Source organism: Aethina tumida, chromosome 2 (genome assembly GCF_024364675.1).
Source record: "Aethina tumida isolate Nest 87 chromosome 2, icAetTumi1.1, whole genome shotgun sequence".
Lineage (NCBI taxonomy): Eukaryota > Metazoa > Arthropoda > Insecta > Coleoptera > Nitidulidae > Aethina > Aethina tumida.
Window position 1 is genome coordinate 15,327,336 of NC_065436.1, and position 22,022 is coordinate 15,349,357.

The following is a 22,022-nucleotide window of genomic DNA, read 5'->3' on the forward strand; positions in this document are numbered from 1 at the left end:
ATTTGGTCTCATTATTTATTCCGTGGATATTTTAGATTCCGAAAATTTTAACCCAAATTCAAATAATCTATTAGTGAACTATCTACCAATGTACTATCGATTTTTAACCGTATTTATTTAGTAAGCTTAAATCGTGCTTTAAATGAAATTTAATTATGTTTTGATGAGGCTAACCAATTGAAAGAAATATTTATTTATTATATTTATCTTTTATTATAATATTAGAAATATTGTTTAATCTTATTTAGTGGACATAATAACATAATCCATGAACTACTGATGTTTATGCTTAAATTTACCAGAATTTAGGTATTTGTTTGGGTCTAGAAGTCTTTTCTAATTTGATTACATGCCTGGAACACAGTTAAGTTACATTATATGTTTATAAGTCCTACAGTGTGAAAATTGAATTATAATTAATCCTTTATAGCTTAAAGTGAAACTTATAACAGTTATCGTCTGTTTACTTTTGAACAATTCGAGCCACGTACCAGCCAGTAAACTAACACTATCTAGCGGTTATAGAGAAGTTAGTATTACTTCATTCGAAGTAAGAAAGCCCGTCTTATGTTACTCTTTAAGCCAAATCACATTTCTAAAGCCTAAACTACTGCCAGCTCCAAACTAAATAACACTAAAGTCCCCAGATCTATTCCAGTCAGATATATCAGCAACTCTCCGCAAAGTATCCAATCACGCTAACGGTTTTGGATTACGTGTTCCCTTCATGATGGACATTTTTTGATTCGACCACTCCAGAACGAAATCCTGTCTACCAAGCATATTTTATGCCTTTATATGATTATACCGCAGTTACCTTATATTAGAAACCACAATTTGTGTTGGGGTGGATTCATTTAATTGCGATTTGACCAAAGAGTTCACCGTTGAGTTGGCCTTTGGAAGAATGTACTTAAAACCTTTCGTTTGGAAGTTTATTATGGGTATTACTTTTCGTCTGGATAATTGATTGAAGGTATTATACACTCCTACAGATTATATTAAGCCATCAAATCTAACAACATTAAGATATTTATGACGTAAAAAATTATGGCAATTTGAGAATGGAAGGTCCATTATTCAGAATATAAATGTTTAATGTGTAGAAACAATGCAAAGGGGTTTGAAATGTTTATGAAGCCGCTTCCTTACTGAAAGTAACTTAAGATGTTAAGAATTCTGTCACGTAGCATACGGGCAACGGCTATCCAAAGGAGTCTACAAAAGCAAAAATGTATATAAATTCTTATTTATACCACTACTGGACGTTAGGACAAATACTGAATCTCCAGATAAACTAAACAAAGGTTTACTGATAGTACATATTGTTCCATAACTTTTATTGCCTCATGTTGGTTTGGATTCCCATTTTGCAATTTTATTTAACTCCAATAGGAGAAGTATTATAAATTTTATGAATTATTTTATGTTAATTTCAATATGGAAGTGGGCTTCTGTGTATTAAATTCGGATTTTTAACTTCATAAAACTCATAATGTTCTATGACTTCTAAGGCCTAATATTGACTTCGACTTACATTTATCATTTATATTTAACTTTAAATACTAGAAGTTGGCATCTATTGTCACTATATGTCAGAAATCACTTTTTCATGTCTAATTATTAATTAAAATGTTCGTCTCCATTATATTTACCAAGTAAATAAAATATTATACATTAATATAATTGACAAATTAATACTTAATAATAAAATAATTTATTATTCAATAAGTTTAGTTGTAAATAATATTCAAACTACACAACTATCACCTTAATTCCAATAAAAATAGAATAAATTTCCATTAGGAAATGTCTTTTGTGTATTTGGCTAATGGCAAGTGTACATCAGAATCTAAATTAATATTCTTAATTCAGCATTCGAAGTTGATATATCGTTTTGACCTACAAGTTTATATAACTCTACGACATTTGAATAAAATGTCATTTGGGCCCATGTTCACTAACAATTTATCATAACTCGGAGTTCACGGTATTTTTAAATTGAATTTCGCCTACAATTTATTAACATATTTTTCTTTTGTTAATAAATTATCCGGCACATCGACGAAAAAATATTTTTACTGTAAATAGCAAAATATACATGATTAATTTCCTGCTGCCCTCCATTTTAATATTTAATTACTTAATAAATTGAAATTCCAGGACGACTTGAAAGTTATGTGTGGCCCATAAGTTTTATCCAATGCTTATTTATAGTATTTTGAGCCAAATCGGGTACGTATTATATCATAAAAGAATAAATATTTAATTTGGAATACTATAATATATTATTTAACAATTTTTAAGTGGTATTTGACAAACACAAAAGTTGTTATATACTTCCGAAGTCACCAAGTTCACCTAAAATTTATTAACATATTTTCTTTGTTAATAAATTATCCAAACTATCAACGAAAAAGTATTTTTACTGTAAATAGCAAAATATACATGATTAATTCCTGGTACCATTCATTTTAACATTTAATTACTTAATAAATTGAAATTCCAGAACGACTTAAAAGTTACGTGTGATCCATAAGTTTTACCCAATGCTTATATATGGTATTTTGAGCCCAATCAAATACTTATTATATTATAAAGGTATAAATACTATAATATATTATTTATCAATTTTTAGGAGGTATCTGACAAACACAAAAGTTGTTATACACTTCCGAAGTCACCAAGCTTTCTTACAATTTATTAACATATTTTTTTTGTTGATAAATTATCCAGCACATCGACGAAAAAATATTTTTACTGTAAATAGCAAAATATACTTGATTAATTCCTGCTACCCTCTATATTAATATTAATTACTTAATAAATTGAAATTCCAGAACGACTTAAAAGTTATGTGTGACCCATAAGTTTTATCCAATGCTTATTTATAATACTTTGAGCCAAATCGAGTACGTATTATATCATAAAGGAATAAATATTTAATTTTAAATACTATAATATATTATTTGTCAATTTTTAGAAGGTATTTGACAAACACAAAAGTTGTTATACACTTTAGAAGCCACCAAGTTCACCAACAATTTATTGACATATTTTTTTTTTTTTTTTTGTTAATAAATTATCCAGCACATCGACGAAAAAATATTTTTACTGTAAATAGCAAAATATACATGATTAATTCCTGATACCCTTCATTTTAATTTCAGAACGATTTAAAAGATATGTGTGACCCATAAGTTTTATGCAATGCTTATTTATAGTATTTTGAGCCAAATCGAGTACGTATTATATCAAAAAGAAAAAATATTTAAGTTTGAATATTATAATATATTGTCTATCAATTTTTAGGTGGTGTTTGACAAACACAAAAGTTGTTATAGACTTCTGAAATCACCAATTTCACCTACAATTTATTAATAATTTTTTTTGTTAATAAATTATCTAGCACATCAACGAAAAAATATTTTTGCAGTAAATAGCAAAATATACATGATTAATTTCCTGCGACCTTCCATTTTAATATTTAATTACTTAATAAATTGAAATTCCAGAACGATTTAAAAGTTATGCGTGGCCCATGAGTTTTATTCAATGCTTATTTATAGTATTTTGGACCAAATCTAGTACGTATTTTATCATAAAGGAATAAACATTTAATTTTGAATACTATTATAATACATTGTTTATCAATTTTTAGGTGGTCTTTGACGTACACAAAAGTTGTTATAGACTTCCGAAGTCTAATTGTATTAATTCAACTTAAATTCAAGTGTATTGATAAAAGTTACTACTAACATTTTCACACTGTGTACATTCTGTGTAGAACAAACAGTGTCGGAATATTTACATTACTCTTACAACGTACTGATTTCAATAGAATATTGATTGAATTCTAATATTTATACTATCATTTAATGTCAATATAAGTTTTATTCCGGCGAACGGGGTTAACATTGTACTAAAACAAACAAATTATGTTTTACTTATAATTAACTAAACGTAAATTCAAAATAATGTAATTATTGATCCGTCTTTTTTTATTCGATAAAATACTTTACAAGGTGATGCACGATAAAAATGTGCCAAGAGGAACACCCATAAAAGTGGGATCTAATAAAGAACTGACATCTTTTGAATGCCGGCACACTTCGACGCATCTCCCCCGCACCTATTATTAGGTATGTAAATGATAAAATAAAGGAATTTGTTCATTTTATGAATCCGACGAAGTGAATGTTCAAGTTTCCCCTTCGATATAAATTATGTTGGCTTAAATGAAATCTGCGGTCAGAATCAAGAATGTCGAGTGTTCTAAGGGGCTGCCATAAACTTACCCTCGGCGTGATTGAAAAGAGGTTTATATTGGTTGTTGACGGTTTTCACACCATTATTTTAAGGACTGGGCCAATCTAACATAAAATATTATTAAAACAATATTTAATGTCATGTGAAGTGATTTCAGGCAACGGCTCTATTAGTTTTGCCTCTTTATCGTATTTATGCGTATATTGAGCTTTAATAATTAATTGTATTGAAGTAGTATTACAGCTAATTAATTTGATATATTTGAAAATTTAATATCAAGTTGCAATTTGCACGTTTGATAACATAATTTTCGTAAACGTCAAAGCTTTAAAATATGTCCTCCAGATTAATGCGACAGATCTAATTGAATAAAACGAAATTTTGTCACCGTGCATACCGCAATATTTTGTACAAACTCGCTAGAGTATTAAGCAGAATGTTGAACCATGCGCGAATATTAGTCAAATACATGTACTCCAGTGACAAGAATAATAAACTCGCTCTAGTTGGAATAATTTAGAAGAGCTTGATTAACAGTTGCTATGCTACGGACATGTATTTGCAACATTCAATTTAATCCGGAGAAGTTCTCCACTTCCGGCTAGTTTTTAAGACCTCGTTCTAATAACGAGTGCTTTAAAGAGTAGCAGGAAATTTCCTGATACTTCTAAGACACGTTATGTTAATTATTTCTGCAACGAAATATCTTACCCTCCTCAATTTGCTCAGATTAAAACTAAATTAATCGAATTTTGTAAATTCGAAAGAAACACCAGTTCATATTACGGCGGTGAATTTAAAAAGGCAAACACAAAAACGGCGGTTACCTCAAAACAAAACCTGTGACGCCTGTAGTCAATAAATAGACGTAGGCAAGCAAAAAACATCGCAATAATTTATTGAGTAATTCCGCCAACAATCCCTTAATTTATGAATGTCTATAAACCGGCGGCTTAAATCCCCGCAAAATATAAATACAGAACAAAATGTTTCCAGTAAATTCGAATGGTTGAGTGTTTCGGGTCAGCTCGGTCAATCATAAAAGTAATTTAAAAACAAAAAGCCTCCGCTCATGTGTTTTGATTTCAGTCACTCTAATATAGGGAACATATTCCGCATTTAATGTTTTCGCCGTTTAAAAATACGAGTCCGGATTGCACATTCTGGTAAGTTAAGTCACTGAGAGCTTCGTTTTAATACTTTTTTAAATCTACCTTGCTGAAAATGGTTATAACCGAGAGTTATGCGACCGGGTGAAATGGTTTTCCTGTACCACCACTATTACAAACTACTTATATAAAAAAATGTGAATGACATCCATAATAACAACCCAACTTTAACCATTTAAAATTATTTATTAATGTAGATAAATAAAGATAATTACATCAATTTGTAGTTCGAATTAATTTAAATAAGTAAATTGTTGAAATAATAAAATAATAATTAAATTATCTTTTACAATTTGTTAAAAACAATAAGTTTTTTTTAGTTTTTATATGTTTCAGTGTCGAGTAGGAATAATGTATTGCTGTATATTTCTGTTTCCTAAAAACACAAAATTATATTATTATTAAAAATGATTTAGTTCACATATTAATTCATATTCAGCTAAAGTAATATGTATAAGTTACTGTTAACACACTGATGTTTTCAAAATACATGGTTAAACTTTTCCACTATATATATTTTTGCCTTAAGGAAGTACTAAGTTATTTATTAATGTAGACACTGCTTTTAAAATTAAAATAAATAAAGATCATCACATCAATTTATAGTCCGTATTAATTTAAATAAGTAAATTGTTGAAATAGTAAAATAATAATTAAATTAGCCATTACAATTTATTAAAAACAATAAGTTTTTATTAGTATATTAATTCATATTCAGCTAAAGTAATATTTATAATTTATTGTTATACATGTTCATGTTTTCATGATACATGGTTAAACTTTTCTAATATATATATTATTGCCTTATGGAAGTAGGAAAATTTAATATTTAATATAAAACAACTCTCGAGACAGTACACGAATTTTGCTTTCCGAACACGCTCAGCCAGATAAGAGGAAAAGTTTTTTTATCCGGCATTACTCACAATATTTCGGATTTGCTAAATCGTCTGTGGATTTTCGCAGTGACCAGCAAAACATTACCGGGACCACCTGATCCTTGAAATAACAGTCCTTATAATATTTATACAGTATACACGATCAAAGTTAATGATCCAAAAACTATGTGCATATAAACATTTTTGTTTATATTGTGTTATATTGATTTTATTTTACTCCACTATTTGTTTATTTGACTGTGAGTAATATTTAAATTTTAAAAATAAACGTTGATGAAATTCTAATTTCAATTACTTTTTTAATTGACAAACTTTTTCAATTTATAAAATGAAATTGTCTAAATTTAATTATTAAATTATTCCTTGTGTTCAATGATAACGAAAAATTAATTAAACATAGGCGTTTAAAGGCAATTTATTTCGGAGTGATCAAAGTGAAATTCAATGGAAAAAATTCGATGACCTTCGAAAGCTTAATCCAATCGACAAATGAGTGGGTGAATGTTTTTCTTAATTATTCATATTCGGCTCATTTTTACATAAAAATACTAGTTCATTAAATATATTTTGTAATCTTATTCTACAATAATTATATTAATAAAAAGTTGCCACAACCAGTTTGATAATTAGTACGTATATTTTTTTCTTTTTCAAGCAAATTAAATTAGTTTCCCGAGCTTTTAATTCCGCCGTGTTATCAAAACAATTGTTAAAAAACCAATGAACTACAAACTAATCAGTGAGCCGCTGATTAACCCAAATAGACAAAAAGTAAATTTTATCTGCAGCAATTTTCAAGTTCATTGGCGATAAATCATTGTGTAAACTGACCCACAATGGAATTGGACTCTTCAACGTTGAAATGTTTGCGGTCTTATTTGAGTGTTCCGAAAAGGGTCACATTTACCTTTGTAATGCCGCTTCCTAAGTGTTCAAAGGGTTATTTCTACGAATAACAAGATTGAAAATATCATTAAAAAGTCCTTTTATGGAACCTTACTTTCTATATTTGAATGTTGAAGGGCAGAACATTAAAATTTTCCTACTTCTTTTACTGCTGAATAAATATCACTTCAATTATATTCGTAATTGGAATAATATTTAAGGAATACTCGTAAATTTTTGGCAGAATTCAATGAAATATATTAATGTAATGATGCTTAACACTTAGAGGGAGGTTGATATGGATCATAAACACGTTTAGGTCTTCGATATTTAGTTTCTGGTCCGTGTAACTCCAATTTACCAAACGCCCTGCTAATTCCGTAGTTGCGGGGTTGATCGTCGGGTTCGTAGTGGTGAGCTGGTTTTGATAATCTATTAAATACTATTCCGGCTTTTCTAAACAAGTCAACGCCTTTGCAATCTCTCTTCTGGCAACATTTTTGTAGGATTTTTTCAAGTGTTAAAATTTCTATATCTGGATTTTCTTCTTTATCCAGATCCAGCACAACATGTTCTATCATTTCACAAATTTCTTTAACCTTTTTCTCGTTGGGTTTTTCACCCATTGTCATCATACTCACGGCACTTACTGTGGATATAAGTAGGCCAAATTCAGGATTTGCCATACTAAATCTGGTACCCAAATTTGTTTTAAATAACTGTGCCCAGGAAAGGACGTCATCTGTTGGCTTTTCTGTTTCCCATTTTGGCCGGAAAACTTGTTTGCTGATGGGACATTCTTCTGACATAACTCTAAAAAGAAACATGTAGTTAAAAGGTAATAATTTGTCACAATAAACTTATTGATACTTACTTACCAGGAAGCTTCTTTTTAAATAATGAATTATTATGAATATATTGAGATAAGTGTGGTATATGAATTTTTTAAACAAATTATTTGTAAAGTACTGTAAGCTATAAACTAGTAGTGTGACAAAAGATTTAATTTTACATGTAATTTATTATCAAAACAGCGTATACATTTCCCAGACGTATTCCGACTTTATTCCAATAGAAAACATTTGCACAACATAGACACGAAAACTTACTTTTTACAATGAACTTTCTCGTTAATATTGGGTTGGCTAAATAGATACTTTTCGTCTTCAAGAAAGTCTTCCTTAATACAAAAGGCACTTTCAACAGTGGTGCCAAAGACGGATAGACGTATATATAAATCTATACTTCCCAATTCCTTTTCCCTATACGATAAATTAAATTCTCCTTCCACTTTACATGGCCCCTGCGATTCCGCTTTTCTTCCTATTAGCATATTTTCGAAGTGTAGCCAAGGAATTTTTATGTTGCCGATAGCTCTGTATGAATCATTTATAATTACTTCAATGGGCACATACATCAGCTTCAGTAGTTTCGAAGGTCGATTTGTGAAAATAAGGGATTTGCCTAAATTAAATGGTAGCTTCGTATGATACTTTTTTTCCTCTAAAATATTTAATACAGTTAAAAAAATAAATTTACTAATCATATTAAAAGATAACAGATTATTTATCAATAAATTATTTATTTTGATTTTCTTCCATACCTTCAGGCCAGTCATCAAGTCCAGCAGTATCAAGAAATATCGAATTATTTGCAAATTTAATTATTATTTCAAGATCACTTTTTTCTGGGAATGGTTGAAGTGCTGATTCGAATGTCATCGATTTAATGTATACTTCAAAGAGGTAAATAGAGTCCATAATGTACTTATAATTTTGGGATGATTCTGCCAAAAAAATTGTGACGTTTTATAGGTTAGATGGTTAAGTCTTATGCAAATGTCAACGCCTGACTCAAAAATATGAAGAAGTTTTATCCATAAAAAATATTAAAATATTAAAAATTCGTTTAAATTTATTAAAAATCCAAATTTAAATATTTTAAATTATACGTGAAATTTTCGATACATTTGGTGTTATTGTAAGTATAATTTTTATATTGGAATAAATATGTTAAAATCTTGTGATTAATTACTCAAAAGTTTGGTATGATTTGAAATAGTACCAGTACAAAAATCTAAGGTCTCTTTTGTATTCAAAAAATATATATAAAGTTGATATTTAGTGACAGTTTACTTTTATTTTATTTATCATCAACGTGTAAGTTTATTTTTAATAACATAATTATTAAAATATTTTAGAGAATTATATATTTTATTTGAATATTACATTGTTTTTTACCATAATTATTATTTGCCTTTTTTGCCTTTCTTCTTCCCTTCTTTTTTACCCTTTCCTTTGTCTTTTTTATCTTTTTTATCTTTTTTGTCTTTTCCTTTTCCTTTTTTCCTTTTTATAAAATCTTTTTCATCAAATTGGGATTCACAATGAATAACGTTGTATAGCTTTTTATATCTCTCTGGATGAATTATACCAGCAGGAGGGGTAAACTCGATGTCCAAATCACTTTCCATTGATGACTCATCTTCATTTAAACATTTACATTCTTCCTTATCTACTTTTTTGATGATTTTAAATGTTAATGGAACGCAGTTTATATAAGGATCTTCATTGGGCACCAATGTTCTGGGATCTTTCAAGGGATTTAAGGTCACAATATAATCCCCTTCCTTTTTCTTTATTTGGAGGGTAGGCCTTGGAATTACTTTGATATCATTTCTTGTCACCATTTCACCACCTGTGCTAAACATTGGCAATCTGAGGACACCCAGTCCTTGCTTTTGTCTATGTTCCCTGATTCTTAACGCTATTGATTTTCCTATGGCACCAGGAACCCATCCTTTCCTAGGCTAAAAATTATAGTACACATTAACCCCATAATTGGACATCAAACTTTAGTAGGAGCCTACCTTAAATCCATCACCTGGCTTGTTCCACAACCATCCCATGTTTGGTGGCACCAAATATCTTTTCATCACGCATTCCCTGTGACCCATGTGCATCCCGGGATACGTATCACCCAAGGAATACACATATTTTCCTTTAACTTTCTTCTTAGTCATGACTTTTTTCTCCTTAATTTCCCCACATAATGGTTTACAAATAAACGTGTCGTCCCCTTCTCCAGAAAGTTCCTCCATGACCACACCCGATTCCTTAACGTATTTGCATTTGGGATTGCTGCAAATATTTTTCATCAATTTTTCACGCCTCTTTTTCTCAATGTTATAAGGACATTCGACGTTCCAACAGGAGTCTTGGACGAAATGCAAATTTTTAGGACACTTAATGTTTTCACAGTCAAGGCATTGATCCGAGGGGTTGTAGAGACAATCCGGATTGTTGCAAATGTCGTCAGGCTTTCTGTCGCCACACGGAATCTTCGTTGGGCACAGCGGATTAGTGCAGAGGTTGGCATCATCGGCGCATGTTAAGGGGGCAGAAGTCTTCGGTGGTTTTTCACATTCACAACCTTCTTCTTTTCCTATTACGTCACCGCGGTTCGGACTTACACAATCAATTTCATTATTGACGAACTGATTTCCACTATTTGCACCTGTTTTGGGATTATCTGCAGTTGCCTTAGAGAAAGGACAATTTGGGTTATAGCACTTGTCCATTTTAGGATTTCGTTTGGCAGCAGCAGGACTAGTTAACGGACAATTAGGGTTTCCGCAACTTGGCATGTTTGACAGTGGTTCTCCTAAAGACATTAAACTAGTATTGGGACAGCAAGGCAATATTTGATTGAATACACACTCAGGATCATCACATTCGTCGTCATTATTTACACATCTTTTCTTTTTATATGGGCAGGGTCTCTCTCTAAAGGGGCATGTTAAAAGTTCGCAAGGTTCTGGTAGTGCATAAGGACACTCGGTGTAACCACAGGGACTTCTAGGAACCTGTTCTACTTTTGGAGGACCATATGGACATTTTGGGTTTTTACAGTTACCTTTTGGCAAAGGATCAGGACAATCCCAATGAATTGGTGGTAACTCTTTTTCTGCTGGGTATTCACATTTTGAATGTCCACAAGTAGCATTGTTTAAAATTGGTAAAAATTGCTTATCAAACATTGCCTCCGGTTCTAGCAACGCAGATTTATATTGTTTATAAGGACATGTGGGAGACATGCAAGCAACCTTCACCTTATCTTCTTCAAACTTTTTTTGAATACTTAAACTAATAGGATCTTGAAATGGACATTGTACCTCAGAACATTTGATTTTATCAGGTTTAATTTTGGAAGTGCTTGATGGTCTCGTCGGTTCGCTGTACATATTTGTTGTAAAAGGACACGACAAATTGAGGCAAGATAAAGTTTCAGGATTAGGGGGACCTTCGTTTTGTGGACAAATTTCTTTGCAAATACTCTTGGCCACAAACGGATTTTCTGGACAAGTTGGGTGAGGACAATTGACGATGTGTTTAAATTCAGCTACAATCTTATCAAACTGTTCCAGAGCAGCATTACATTCTACAATTGCTTTCAATTCGTTTCCTGGAGGTGAGCCACCCAACAATCTTAAAGGGTTTGTGTTGGAACACATATCAATCTCATGTTCCAACATTTGCATGATACTCTCACTTATTTGAGGCACTTCATCGCCACCACCCTTTAGTCTAAGTGGGGATGTTTGTAATTCATCAATTGGCTTACCAGTATTTCCTCCTTTCAATCTTATGGCATTTGAAGTCTTACACGTTGAATTTAAGGAAGTACATGATGAGGAAACACTGTTAGCACAAAATTTACAAGGTTCTGGAACTTCCTTTTCCACTGAGTTTTCGGGCCCATTAACTTTATAAGTACTTCTAGTCGTTTCATCTCCTTGAAGTAACCCGAAAGGTCCATATTTGCGCATGGTGCCATAAGTTTGACTGATTCCATAGGTAACTGGTGGATCCACATACGCATACAGGGTTCCAAGCCCTTTACCTGTTGCAAGTGGTCCAATGCCATATTCCTTAAATTTGACTGCAGCTGGGCAGTGTTTCTTGTTACATATAAGTCTGTTTATTTTATCGGCTGTTAATTCGACTATCACAATTTCATCTATATCGACCTCTTTGACAACTCCGTGAACCATTTCGTGTAAATTTATAAATTTCATTTCAGTTCTTCTATCGACAATGGTCGCCATACTAACTATGGAGCCTGTACTCCCGGAGTCCCGACTTGCACCTTTAAAATCCATGTCAAAAAAGTTTGGCATGTCTATTTCTTTATTTGCAACTGCTTCAGAAACTGGATTGTATATGGGGGCAACTGGTAAAATCTTCGAGCCGACTCTGAAATTCATAGAATACTTAAGTTACAGAGTTGTTTCACTATTTATTAATAAAACTATTTAAAATAAATTATTTTATGAAACAAATGTATAATAATTAAGGTATTTATTATACATATATTTGAAATTAAACAAGGAAATTTAGTTTCATTTACAGACACCACTTTAATTAGACTAATTTGAGGGTGGAGTAACTTACTTGGAGCACTTAAAAATTTTACTCGAGTTGGGATTCATGAACATGTAATTGCTGGATGTTTCTATATCCTCCATGTAATACAAGGTTTCTATTTTTTCTCCGAAAGTAGAAAGTCTCATAAAAATATCGACAGTACCAATAATCTTGTCCACTCCAGAATATATTTTGAACTGATCTTCCAATTTGGCGGGTTGTACGTTATCCACGGTGATAGAAAGTCCTATTAAGTCCAAGAAATTATCGTTCCACTGAATTTTAGCATATCCTATGTAGTTATCATTGCTGTAAAATTTTAGTTGTAAAGGATATCCCATTAAGGAAATCATATATTGACGTAATGCTGGAAATAATACTGATTTTCCCGTTTGGAAATCAAATTCATCACAAGGAGTATCTAAAAAATAGTCACATGAAATGATTGAAAATTGAAATTTTTAATAAGGGTGTTCTTACCATCATCGTCATCTTGTTCAAACTCACTGTGGTCTATCACAACCGTAGACATCCCAATATCAAATTGGACTTTAAATGTGGATTTTGAAGGTGGTGGGTCAATATTTAGTATAACTTTTTTCGTCAGCAACTCAAACATATATAAGGAAGTCATAATGATTCTAAGGATGACCTAAAATTTAGTGTATGTCACGTAATGAATTTTTGTGTTTTGAATTAAAGTGACGCAACGTCAAAATTGTCATCACTTTATTGTTTTGTATGAACATAACTACTGACAATTATTCAGTTAAATATGTATACATTCAAATGAATCATGAAACTATTTCATTATCTGAAAAGTACAGCATGGAATTGTTTGTGTAACGCTTTGTTTTATTTCAACAAATCACAACCTTTCTTCCTAATAAAGGAGTTAGATCATGCAAAAGGGACATAAATTACAATAGATGATATCGTACAAGTATAAATTTAAAAGCAATAGGAACAAGGCGTAAAAATGCTTCTTTACTAGTTCTTGAATAAAACGTAATGGATTTTTTTAAATATCACTGAAAATTAGAATATTGTTGGCAAGTATTAATTAAAAATGTTCTTTAAGAAAGAGAAGTTGCATACGAGATGTTCCTTATAAATTTGACTTAGTGTAAGTTTTTTTCATGTATTGTTATATAAATTGAGACCCTTTGAAATCTAAATTATTTTAAGATACCAACAAATCTTATACCATTAGCAATATTAATTGCATCAACCTTGGAGGGTTATTAGCTGTTGTGGAAGTACAGGCTATATAACCTGATTTATTTAGTCCCTGTATGGGACAAATATGAATTATCTCCTAGCATTTGTGTGAGATTCCCTTTGATGTTATTAGAATCTCTGCAAATTTCGTAGTTTAAGCAATCAACCTCTAAATGTGCAACTCTTAAGGTAATACAGGTGGAGTAGCTGCGTCGACTCTCTTTAACACGTAATCATAGGTCAGCTTTGGGGGATAAACTGGGATTCACTCAAGATTTGGATGTTTGTCGTATTATTCCATAATTGTTTTTATTTTTCGGTTGTTAGTTCTTCGAACCTGGCAATTTGTTTTATGTGATGAGATGTAATGGAAGGAGATTTTGAGATTATTCAGACCGACTTGGATGTTTGGCTAGATTTGTTTTATACCATATAATTTTTTATTGAGTCATTACAATTTTTCTCCAAAATAAATACAATTGGATGAATTGGGAGAATAGAAAATTGTTAATTGGTTAATTATAAGATGATTTCTAGTGTTTCTATGATGCAATTAGGGAAAGGTTAGACTGTAATTTTAATACTATAGTTACCATAATTTCCAAATTTCGTAGTTTTATGATACAGTTGGTCTGGTAGGCATTTTATTGGTTTGTAGATTTACTTGGTTTCTATTTGGTTAAAAACTTTCAGTATTTGCGTCCTTATATTGGCATATTTTAATAGCATATGTGAAGCAAAAATATTTTCTTCTATCTTAAAAATATAGTTCACTGAACTTTCAGACTTATTATTGAAATTTTATTAAATTTTTACTTCGGATTTTCCTAATTATTTTACAGTAAAAAAAAATTTTACTATTACAGACAAAAAATGGACATTAAAATTATTTTATTGAAGTGAAAACTTATTTAGCCGCCTCGGGCACTTTTTGGTAGGGGAAAATCCTATGGGTTCGCGTCACCGACATGCTTATACCAGTATATCTGTAGCAATACAGCTGACGTATAGTGCTGTGTATATCTTATAAGTGAAATTGAACGGATTTAGTGAAAAGTTCAATGTGTATATACTGTGCATTGTTGAAATAGTGTTTTTATTTGATTATTATTTGAATGACCATGTCGAATGATCTAAAACTCAGTACTACAAAATATAAAACGACAATCGATGTCGTTACGTTACGCGATGCTTAGATAAATTTGAATCAAACATTTTCATTTCTTACTTTAGTTACCATAAGCCTATTGTATCTTTTTTAGAACAAAATGAAATAATTGAAAGTACAAAAAGTATAAGTATTGTTGAAATTAATGTGACAATGATGAAAACAATTAAAATAATGTTAAAAATCAAGTACATTGAAATTTAAGTAAATACAAATACTATCCATAAATAATATGATTGTATATTAATTGTTATTTCAATTGAATTGTATTTATATTTTGTCATGATCTTGTACAGCACGTAACATTTTTGAATAATAAAAAACATATAATATAATTTTAATTCAAACATTATTAAATTTCACATTTTAATACTAAATGTATATTATTTTCATTAAATTTGAAGTATTAAGTTCCTTATGAGATGAGTTATATACAACATAATATAACATAATATACATGTAGACTTCAAATTATAAAAAATATACATTCTAATAAGTGAAATCCACCGGCAAATATAGGAGGAGTTCATTTGACATAGGCTCAGTAAATTATTAGAAGAACCCTTTAAATATAGAAAAGCGATTCGTGCCCTAGAGAATTAAAATACTGTCTCACCGTAGCTAGTTTGAAATAAAGCCAATAGGAAACGGGCGTGCAACTACGAATAAAATAAAACATTTACATAACTCGGTAGAATTGGCATTTACCTTCGAGGTCACATCTTCCACATAAGAACTGTCATTTCGTGTTGCAAAATTTTTACAGTTTAAATTTATTTCTCTTCAGTTTTATATTTATTTTTGGTTCCGAGTAATTTTTTATAAAATAATAATTGTCCTTTTATTACTTTTCGATAATCTATACGTATTTTATTATTGATTATTATTAAAAATGGAAACGAAGTTAAGTTTTTTCTTTGATAACCGACAGATAATAAATTCTGGCAAACCAACAAGGTAAACAAAAACCGCCGTTTATAAAAAAACCCTGGGACGCCTCTGTCAAAAATATATTCGATTCCAGCAATATTTGCATTTGACGGTTGTATAAAAATGACCCACAGGATATTGCTTCCATCATTTACATGGGATAAACTGACTGTCGACGCATAGAGAATTGATTTAGAAACACGCATCGAACTGTAAATCAACTTGGGGGTAAAACGCCAATTCGCCCTTATAAAATGAAAAACCATAAAATATTCTTATGTCTTTATTCCTTCCGAAGAACAATCAATTGTTGTTTTGCTTTTTGTAACTGGATTTTGTAAATGTAAATGTGACTTTTTTCCTTTTATAGATAACAATATAAATAACGTTCTCTCATGTTTTGTTTATTATAAAATAACATAAGTAAATTGAAATACGATTGAATTTTATAAATTATGTGTAATTTGTAAGTTTATTTTCTCGTTACACTCCAAAGGAAAACAGAAAAAAATAATCTTGGGTTTTGTGAAAGAAAGTTTTTAAAATTAGTTTTACATTCCTTTCATCTTGAATAACAGATTTCTATTTTATTTTATTTTACCTTAAAGTTATAATATCATTGTATCACTTTATTTGATATTGCTGTTATTTATTTATTCATAAACTTGGAATGAAAACCATTTCAATTTGAAATGTGATACTGGAAGTGGGAATCTTGTTCTTGAAACAGAAATTAATAAATACTTAAATTCACGATTTAAAAGTTAAAAAAACAAATAATTGGTTCCACAAATTGACAGACATATTGAAATGTACAATATTGATTGGCAAGTTTGTGGTTTGTTTCTCACACACGAAAGCACATTGTATCGTGTTCTAATTCCAAAATGTCCGAATTCAGTTATCTAATTTCTGTACATTGACGAGGTTACACAGCTCAAATTGCAAAACTCACCGATGTTGAAAGCTAACCAACAATTCGAATTTCCACGATTAACTATTTATTTATTAACTTGTTGACTACGAGCTTAAATATATTTTTAACGTTTACACTGAGGCACATTGTTTTGTGATTTTAATAAAATTACTGCGGTATTTAAAACAATATTACCGAAGTAAATTTAAATAATGCTTTCTTGAATTTACGGCGAAAGTTTTTAAAATTTACCGAAACTTTGAAACTAATTATCATTTTCGTGTCGAAATCCGTATAGAGTAAATTACTTTTAAATTGCTCAGCAAAGTGTAAACGTGTACAATTTTTTCGACTCTTTCAAAATAAAAAAGTAATTTATGTGTTCAAATTTAGATAAATATTTAGATTTAGTGGTAGAAATACATTGCACATGTGTGGGCCATAAATAAAGTTAAAACAATTACAATAATAAAAATTTAATAAACAAAAAATATAAATACATATCACTCATATATTATATTATTATAAATAATAAAAACCCTTTTGCTATTTAAATTGTTTATAAGGTTTCGTATTACAATAAGTCCATTATCATCGGAGTTTTTTATATTCTAATTTTACATAATTATACATCAAAATTAATTTTCAATTCTGATAAATGTTATTTAATTATTTATAAATCAGTTGAATTAATGATACAAATAGATTAAATTAGAAAAGAAGTTTATTATTAACGGAATAATGGTCACCACAAAATTAAATTTGAGTAAATAAATAACTAAATTCAATATAAAACTTCAAAAGACAAAATACCAAATATATTTACAACACACAACCCGGAACTAATATTATTAATTATAATACATAAAATATAAATTTGGCTTTGTCGATAATTATGGATAATTAAAAGTTTCTAGATTATCCTCTAAGAAAGTCACATAATGTGATTTAGTAACGATGCCGTAATTAAATTTCATTGGTATCATAAAATTTACATCAAAGTCGCTTTGAATAATTTCATTATGGTTATCCATATTGATCCGAATATCCGCAATACCTGTAAACAATTTTATTATAATTAAATAGAACCAATGAAGTATTCATCTCGTTAACCATTATGACATTATTGAATTAGTAATAATTTGAGAACTTCACTGTGTTATTTACACTAACGAGTAATGTTGGTCTGGTCTACGTATATGATTAATTAAAATTCGCCACGGGCATTAGTTCATGTAATTTGTTTGAATATGGAAATTTGTAATGGATTATTTCAACAGCAATGTAAGGTTTTTAATGTCTGTGTTCTTGAATTTTGGTAAAAGGGTCTTTGAAATAAATGATTATTTGATTAAACCACTACAACACCAAACTACCAACACACAAACACTGAAAGTTATAGAAAAACTAAAATCTATGTATTTACATATTGGTCGTTTTTCTATAAATAATGCACTTAGGATAAAATACACACAATTTAAAGTATATTTTCTTGATGTTCTCCAAAGGAAAACAGAAACAAAATAATGTTGAGTTTAGTTTATTAAAGTAAAGTTTTAAAATTAGTTTTAAATCCCTTTCATCTTGAATCGCAAATTTTTATTACATTTATTACCTTATTTTACCTTACGGTTATATAATTTAACATAATCCTATCATTTTATGTGACATTCTTGCCTCATACTAAAAACTAAATTATTTCTACCAATTTCTTGTATAATTTAAATAAAAAATAAAATTATCAATTTACAGTATATTGAACTTGCAATATCTGTACTAAAATTAAATAAATCGAAGTAAGTAAACATATTTACCAACCCAGAAGCCAATAAACATTATCGATTTTAATTCTCCTATTTGTATTGAACAAACATTATTCCCGTTCTACGATCTTAAGGCGACATTCAATGACGGATTAGATTGCAAACCTAATTTGCAATATTCATAACTGAAGAGAACTTATTTTACCAATGTTTATACATGTTAAATAAAATTTATTTGTTAATTTTTTTAAATAAATTTATTGTTATAATTAGAAGTGGACTTTAATTTGTATAATTAATTTCAAATTATTTAATATTATAAATTACACAACCAAAATTCGTCTCGACTATTCGTTTCAAATATTTGGATAATTAGATATCGGAATAATATATATTTTTTAAAATATTGTCCATATACTCATACTTTGATGACTTATACACATCCTTATATTATTAAATTAAACCTAATAATTATAGGATATATTAAATGTTTACTTTAGTTTATAAATCATTCAAGTTTTAAGGAAAAATATGATATCAACATTGAATATCCCAATATACGCAGTATTGGTTTTCTATTAACGTCGTACAAAATTCATGGCATCGAGGTAAAGTTGCAGTTTATCGCTTCAAAAGTCACAGGCTTAGGTCGTAGAAGTTATGCTTTTTTGCACCAAACATATACAATAAAGCAAGGATGTTAAACTTACCAAATCATGTCTGAGTTTGATAGTTAAAAGACTGAATAACAACTTCTTATTTATAAAATAAATAAAACATTTTAATTGTAATGATAATTTTCTCTATTATACATATTACATGTTTAAAATCTTGCTGAATTTAAATAAATTAAATCACAAATCATTCATGTATAATATGTATTCAAATAGGGAACATCCAAATTAAAAAAAAATAAATTCGAATATCATACATATGTTATACAAATAATATGGATTAATTGATAACTTTACGGATTTTTCTGTTATCTGCGATAAGTTTATTTACCCACTAAAGTAAACTGATTGTTATTGGAATCGAAATTGGTGGTTTCGATTCAAAATATATTTATAACATGAATAGTAATGACACAGGAAATCACAAATAAAATCTGCTCTTACATATATTGGCTCCATTAATTTTTAAAATATCGTCCCAAAGTAAAACTTAAATAAACTCGATTTGGTTCGCTATTCTTTTTCGGTATCCATTTCCCGAAGATACATTACTCCCCAAGCAATAAAAAGTAGATACACTTTTTAAGAATGTATTTTACGTTCTTTTTACTCTTTGAGACAAACACAAGTTCAGCGATTTATTTATGATGCAGTATAAAACAAACATGGCACAGCACGCAATGCACGTTTGAGGATTTGATAAAAAGCCAACCATTTAATAGTCTATTTTAGCCTAAATTCTCTAAATTTAACTTGAAGTAATGATTTTTTCTGATGCAGGCCTCAATATTGTGATTTTCATAGTACAACACTTCATTTTTAACTCATATTTTTTAAAAAGAATATAACTACATGTTTAAATTAAATTTGAATTGTTTTAGAGAACCGTATGCCATCAAAATAAAATAAATTATTAACATTTTGTTGACGATTCTGTTCGTTATGGGTTCTTAAGTTTTTAGTTATGTTATGTTTTATGTTAATTTAATTGTAATATTTCTTTCTCCTCACTGTTTCTGACCCATCAGTTAGGTATGTATCCCGAAAAGTATATTATTGACCTCGTATTAAAATAAATCCGGCAGCAAATAATTTTGTAACACCACATTTGAAGTAAGTGAGTAAATGTTAAATTTGACAATAAAATAAATTATAAATTCATCCCCAAACCAAAGTTTGTGTAATTGCAGGAAGTAATTTAGCACCGAATGTGTGAATCTGTAATCTTATATAATTAATCGTCGGGGCATAATGCGAGGGAGATTGAAGCAGTTTAAAATAATTTGTACTCTACGTGCAATCGATTTGCAACAGCATAAACGATCTGAATCGGTTAAGTAAATTGTTGGGTTTGTGTGCCGTAATTGTAACGAAGTCTCCGGTCGCATGGCGTTCAATAAACTTCATTAAGTTGCAATTCCATTGTAACAAATGTGTACTGACAACACCCAGTAAAGAATAAATATTTACGAAGTTGATTATTCCCAGTAAATGTCGGGGCGGGTAAAATCTAAGTACCACCCTTTAACAGCGTTCGCACACGTAAAGTTCCACACACACACACAACAGTATCAATTATTTACCCTGTGTACTTATTATGTATATCTATTCGATTCTGTTTTGTGTTTACACAGTATTTGCTTTATTTTCAGTTAATCATTGGGTTAACTAAATACAATTTCTCGTATTATTCTACGTACTCTCTCGTGCTTGCCCTATTTGCTGATTTATCATGTTTCATAAAATAAATACACATATACTGAAAGTACATTTTCAGACGTTAACATGTTGTAAATAACCAAAAACTCAATTTGCGTCACTTACTAATATTTAAATTCTCATGATAAATTCGTAATAGGAAATGGAGTCAACCGTACTGACCTTTTTATCGATGTATTTCAGACACTGGCCTTATACGTTATTACGGACCCTTGGATGACTCTTTTAAGGTTATTGATGATTTTACTACGTGACGCCTTCGAATGTCTACCATAATAAATCTTCCACTAGCATACCTGTCCCAAGCCTGATCTCGTGCCAATGAATAAATAATTAAACTCAATCAAATTTTAAATACTTTAATCCAAATAAAAGCTCTTCTAAGTTTTTAGGAACCATAACCAAAAACAAATGAACTAATTTAATTGTAGATACAATAATATAAAGGTAAATGGGAATCGCCGCTTTAGATGTAAGTTTAAAACAATTTAATTAGCATCCACACATGTCTTTAAATATTCCTGCCAGACAAGCCTTCATAAATTCTCAAACGGCAAGCAGTATAATTAACCTGTTAGACGATTTTCATAAAATATGCAGTGTATGAGTAGAAGCATTCGGGGTGTACTGAATTTTTAATTTGAAATGATGTGGCACATAACGAAGAGGGTTCTTGGTTGACCCGTTACTTTCGCCACCTACACTATTGATTCGTTTGGGTGCTTTTAAACAGCGTCAACCAAAAAAGTTGTTTTGGTGGAGGACACCAAGGTGTTTATACAAAATTTACAGCTTGATCCGGCATTTTTTTTTTTTGGTTCATTGTATTACTCTTTTATGAACCAATAAATTGTAATAAGATTTTTTATTGTTACATGTAATAAAAATCGAGAAGGATAGTAGGCGTTTTAGTGGTTACATAAATAATATTGCTAGCGTAAATATTACATAAAACGGAAATGTCTATTGAGATAGAGCTAATA

At 29.8% G+C, this 22,022-nt stretch overlaps 2 protein-coding genes and 1 long non-coding RNA gene across 3 annotated transcripts in view; 1 reads left to right on the forward strand and 2 right to left on the reverse strand.

The window, feature by feature from the left end:
• The window catches only part of LOC126264623 (uncharacterized), a 67,037-nt gene that overhangs the window by 28,708 nt on the left and 16,307 nt on the right, over positions 1 to 22,022 (forward strand). The window lies entirely within an intron of this gene.
• LOC109608011 (uncharacterized) lies at positions 6,997 to 9,025 on the reverse strand. Its single transcript, XM_020024455.2, has 4 exons — positions 8,826 to 9,025; positions 8,332 to 8,725; positions 7,338 to 8,035; positions 6,997 to 7,283 (listed from the first exon to the last, which is right to left on the reverse strand). Exons 1-3 carry the CDS (start codon positions 8,980 to 8,982, stop codon positions 7,498 to 7,500), a joined length of 1,089 nt encoding a protein of 362 aa, XP_019880014.1. The 5' UTR covers positions 8,983 to 9,025; the 3' UTR covers positions 6,997 to 7,283; positions 7,338 to 7,497.
• On the reverse strand, positions 9,417 to 13,329 carry LOC109608010 (uncharacterized). The gene is made up of 4 exons (XM_049963218.1): positions 13,129 to 13,329; positions 12,676 to 13,069; positions 10,092 to 12,477; positions 9,417 to 10,031 (listed from the first exon to the last, which is right to left on the reverse strand). Exons 1-4 carry the CDS (start codon positions 13,280 to 13,282, stop codon positions 9,471 to 9,473), a joined length of 3,495 nt encoding a protein of 1,164 aa, XP_049819175.1. The 5' UTR covers positions 13,283 to 13,329; the 3' UTR covers positions 9,417 to 9,470.

Coding starts and splice junctions, on each gene's coding strand:
- LOC109608011 (XM_020024455.2), bottom strand. CDS start 8,982: ATGGACTCTATTTACCTCTTTGAAGTATACATTAAATCGATGACATTC. Junction 8,726..8,825: donor ACTTGATGACTGGCCTGAAG/GTATGGAAGAAA, acceptor TAAATATTTTAG/AGGAAAAAAAGTATCATACG. Junction 8,036..8,331: donor GAGAAAGTTCATTGTAAAAA/GTAAGTTTTCGT, acceptor GTTTCTTTTTAG/AGTTATGTCAGAAGAATGTC.
- LOC109608010 (XM_049963218.1), bottom strand. CDS start 13,282: ATGACTTCCTTATATATGTTTGAGTTGCTGACGAAAAAAGTTATACTA. Junction 13,070..13,128: donor TGAACAAGATGACGATGATG/GTAAGAACACCC, acceptor ACTATTTTTTAG/ATACTCCTTGTGATGAATTT. Junction 10,032..10,091: donor AGCCAGGTGATGGATTTAAG/GTAGGCTCCTAC, acceptor TATAATTTTTAG/CCTAGGAAAGGATGGGTTCC.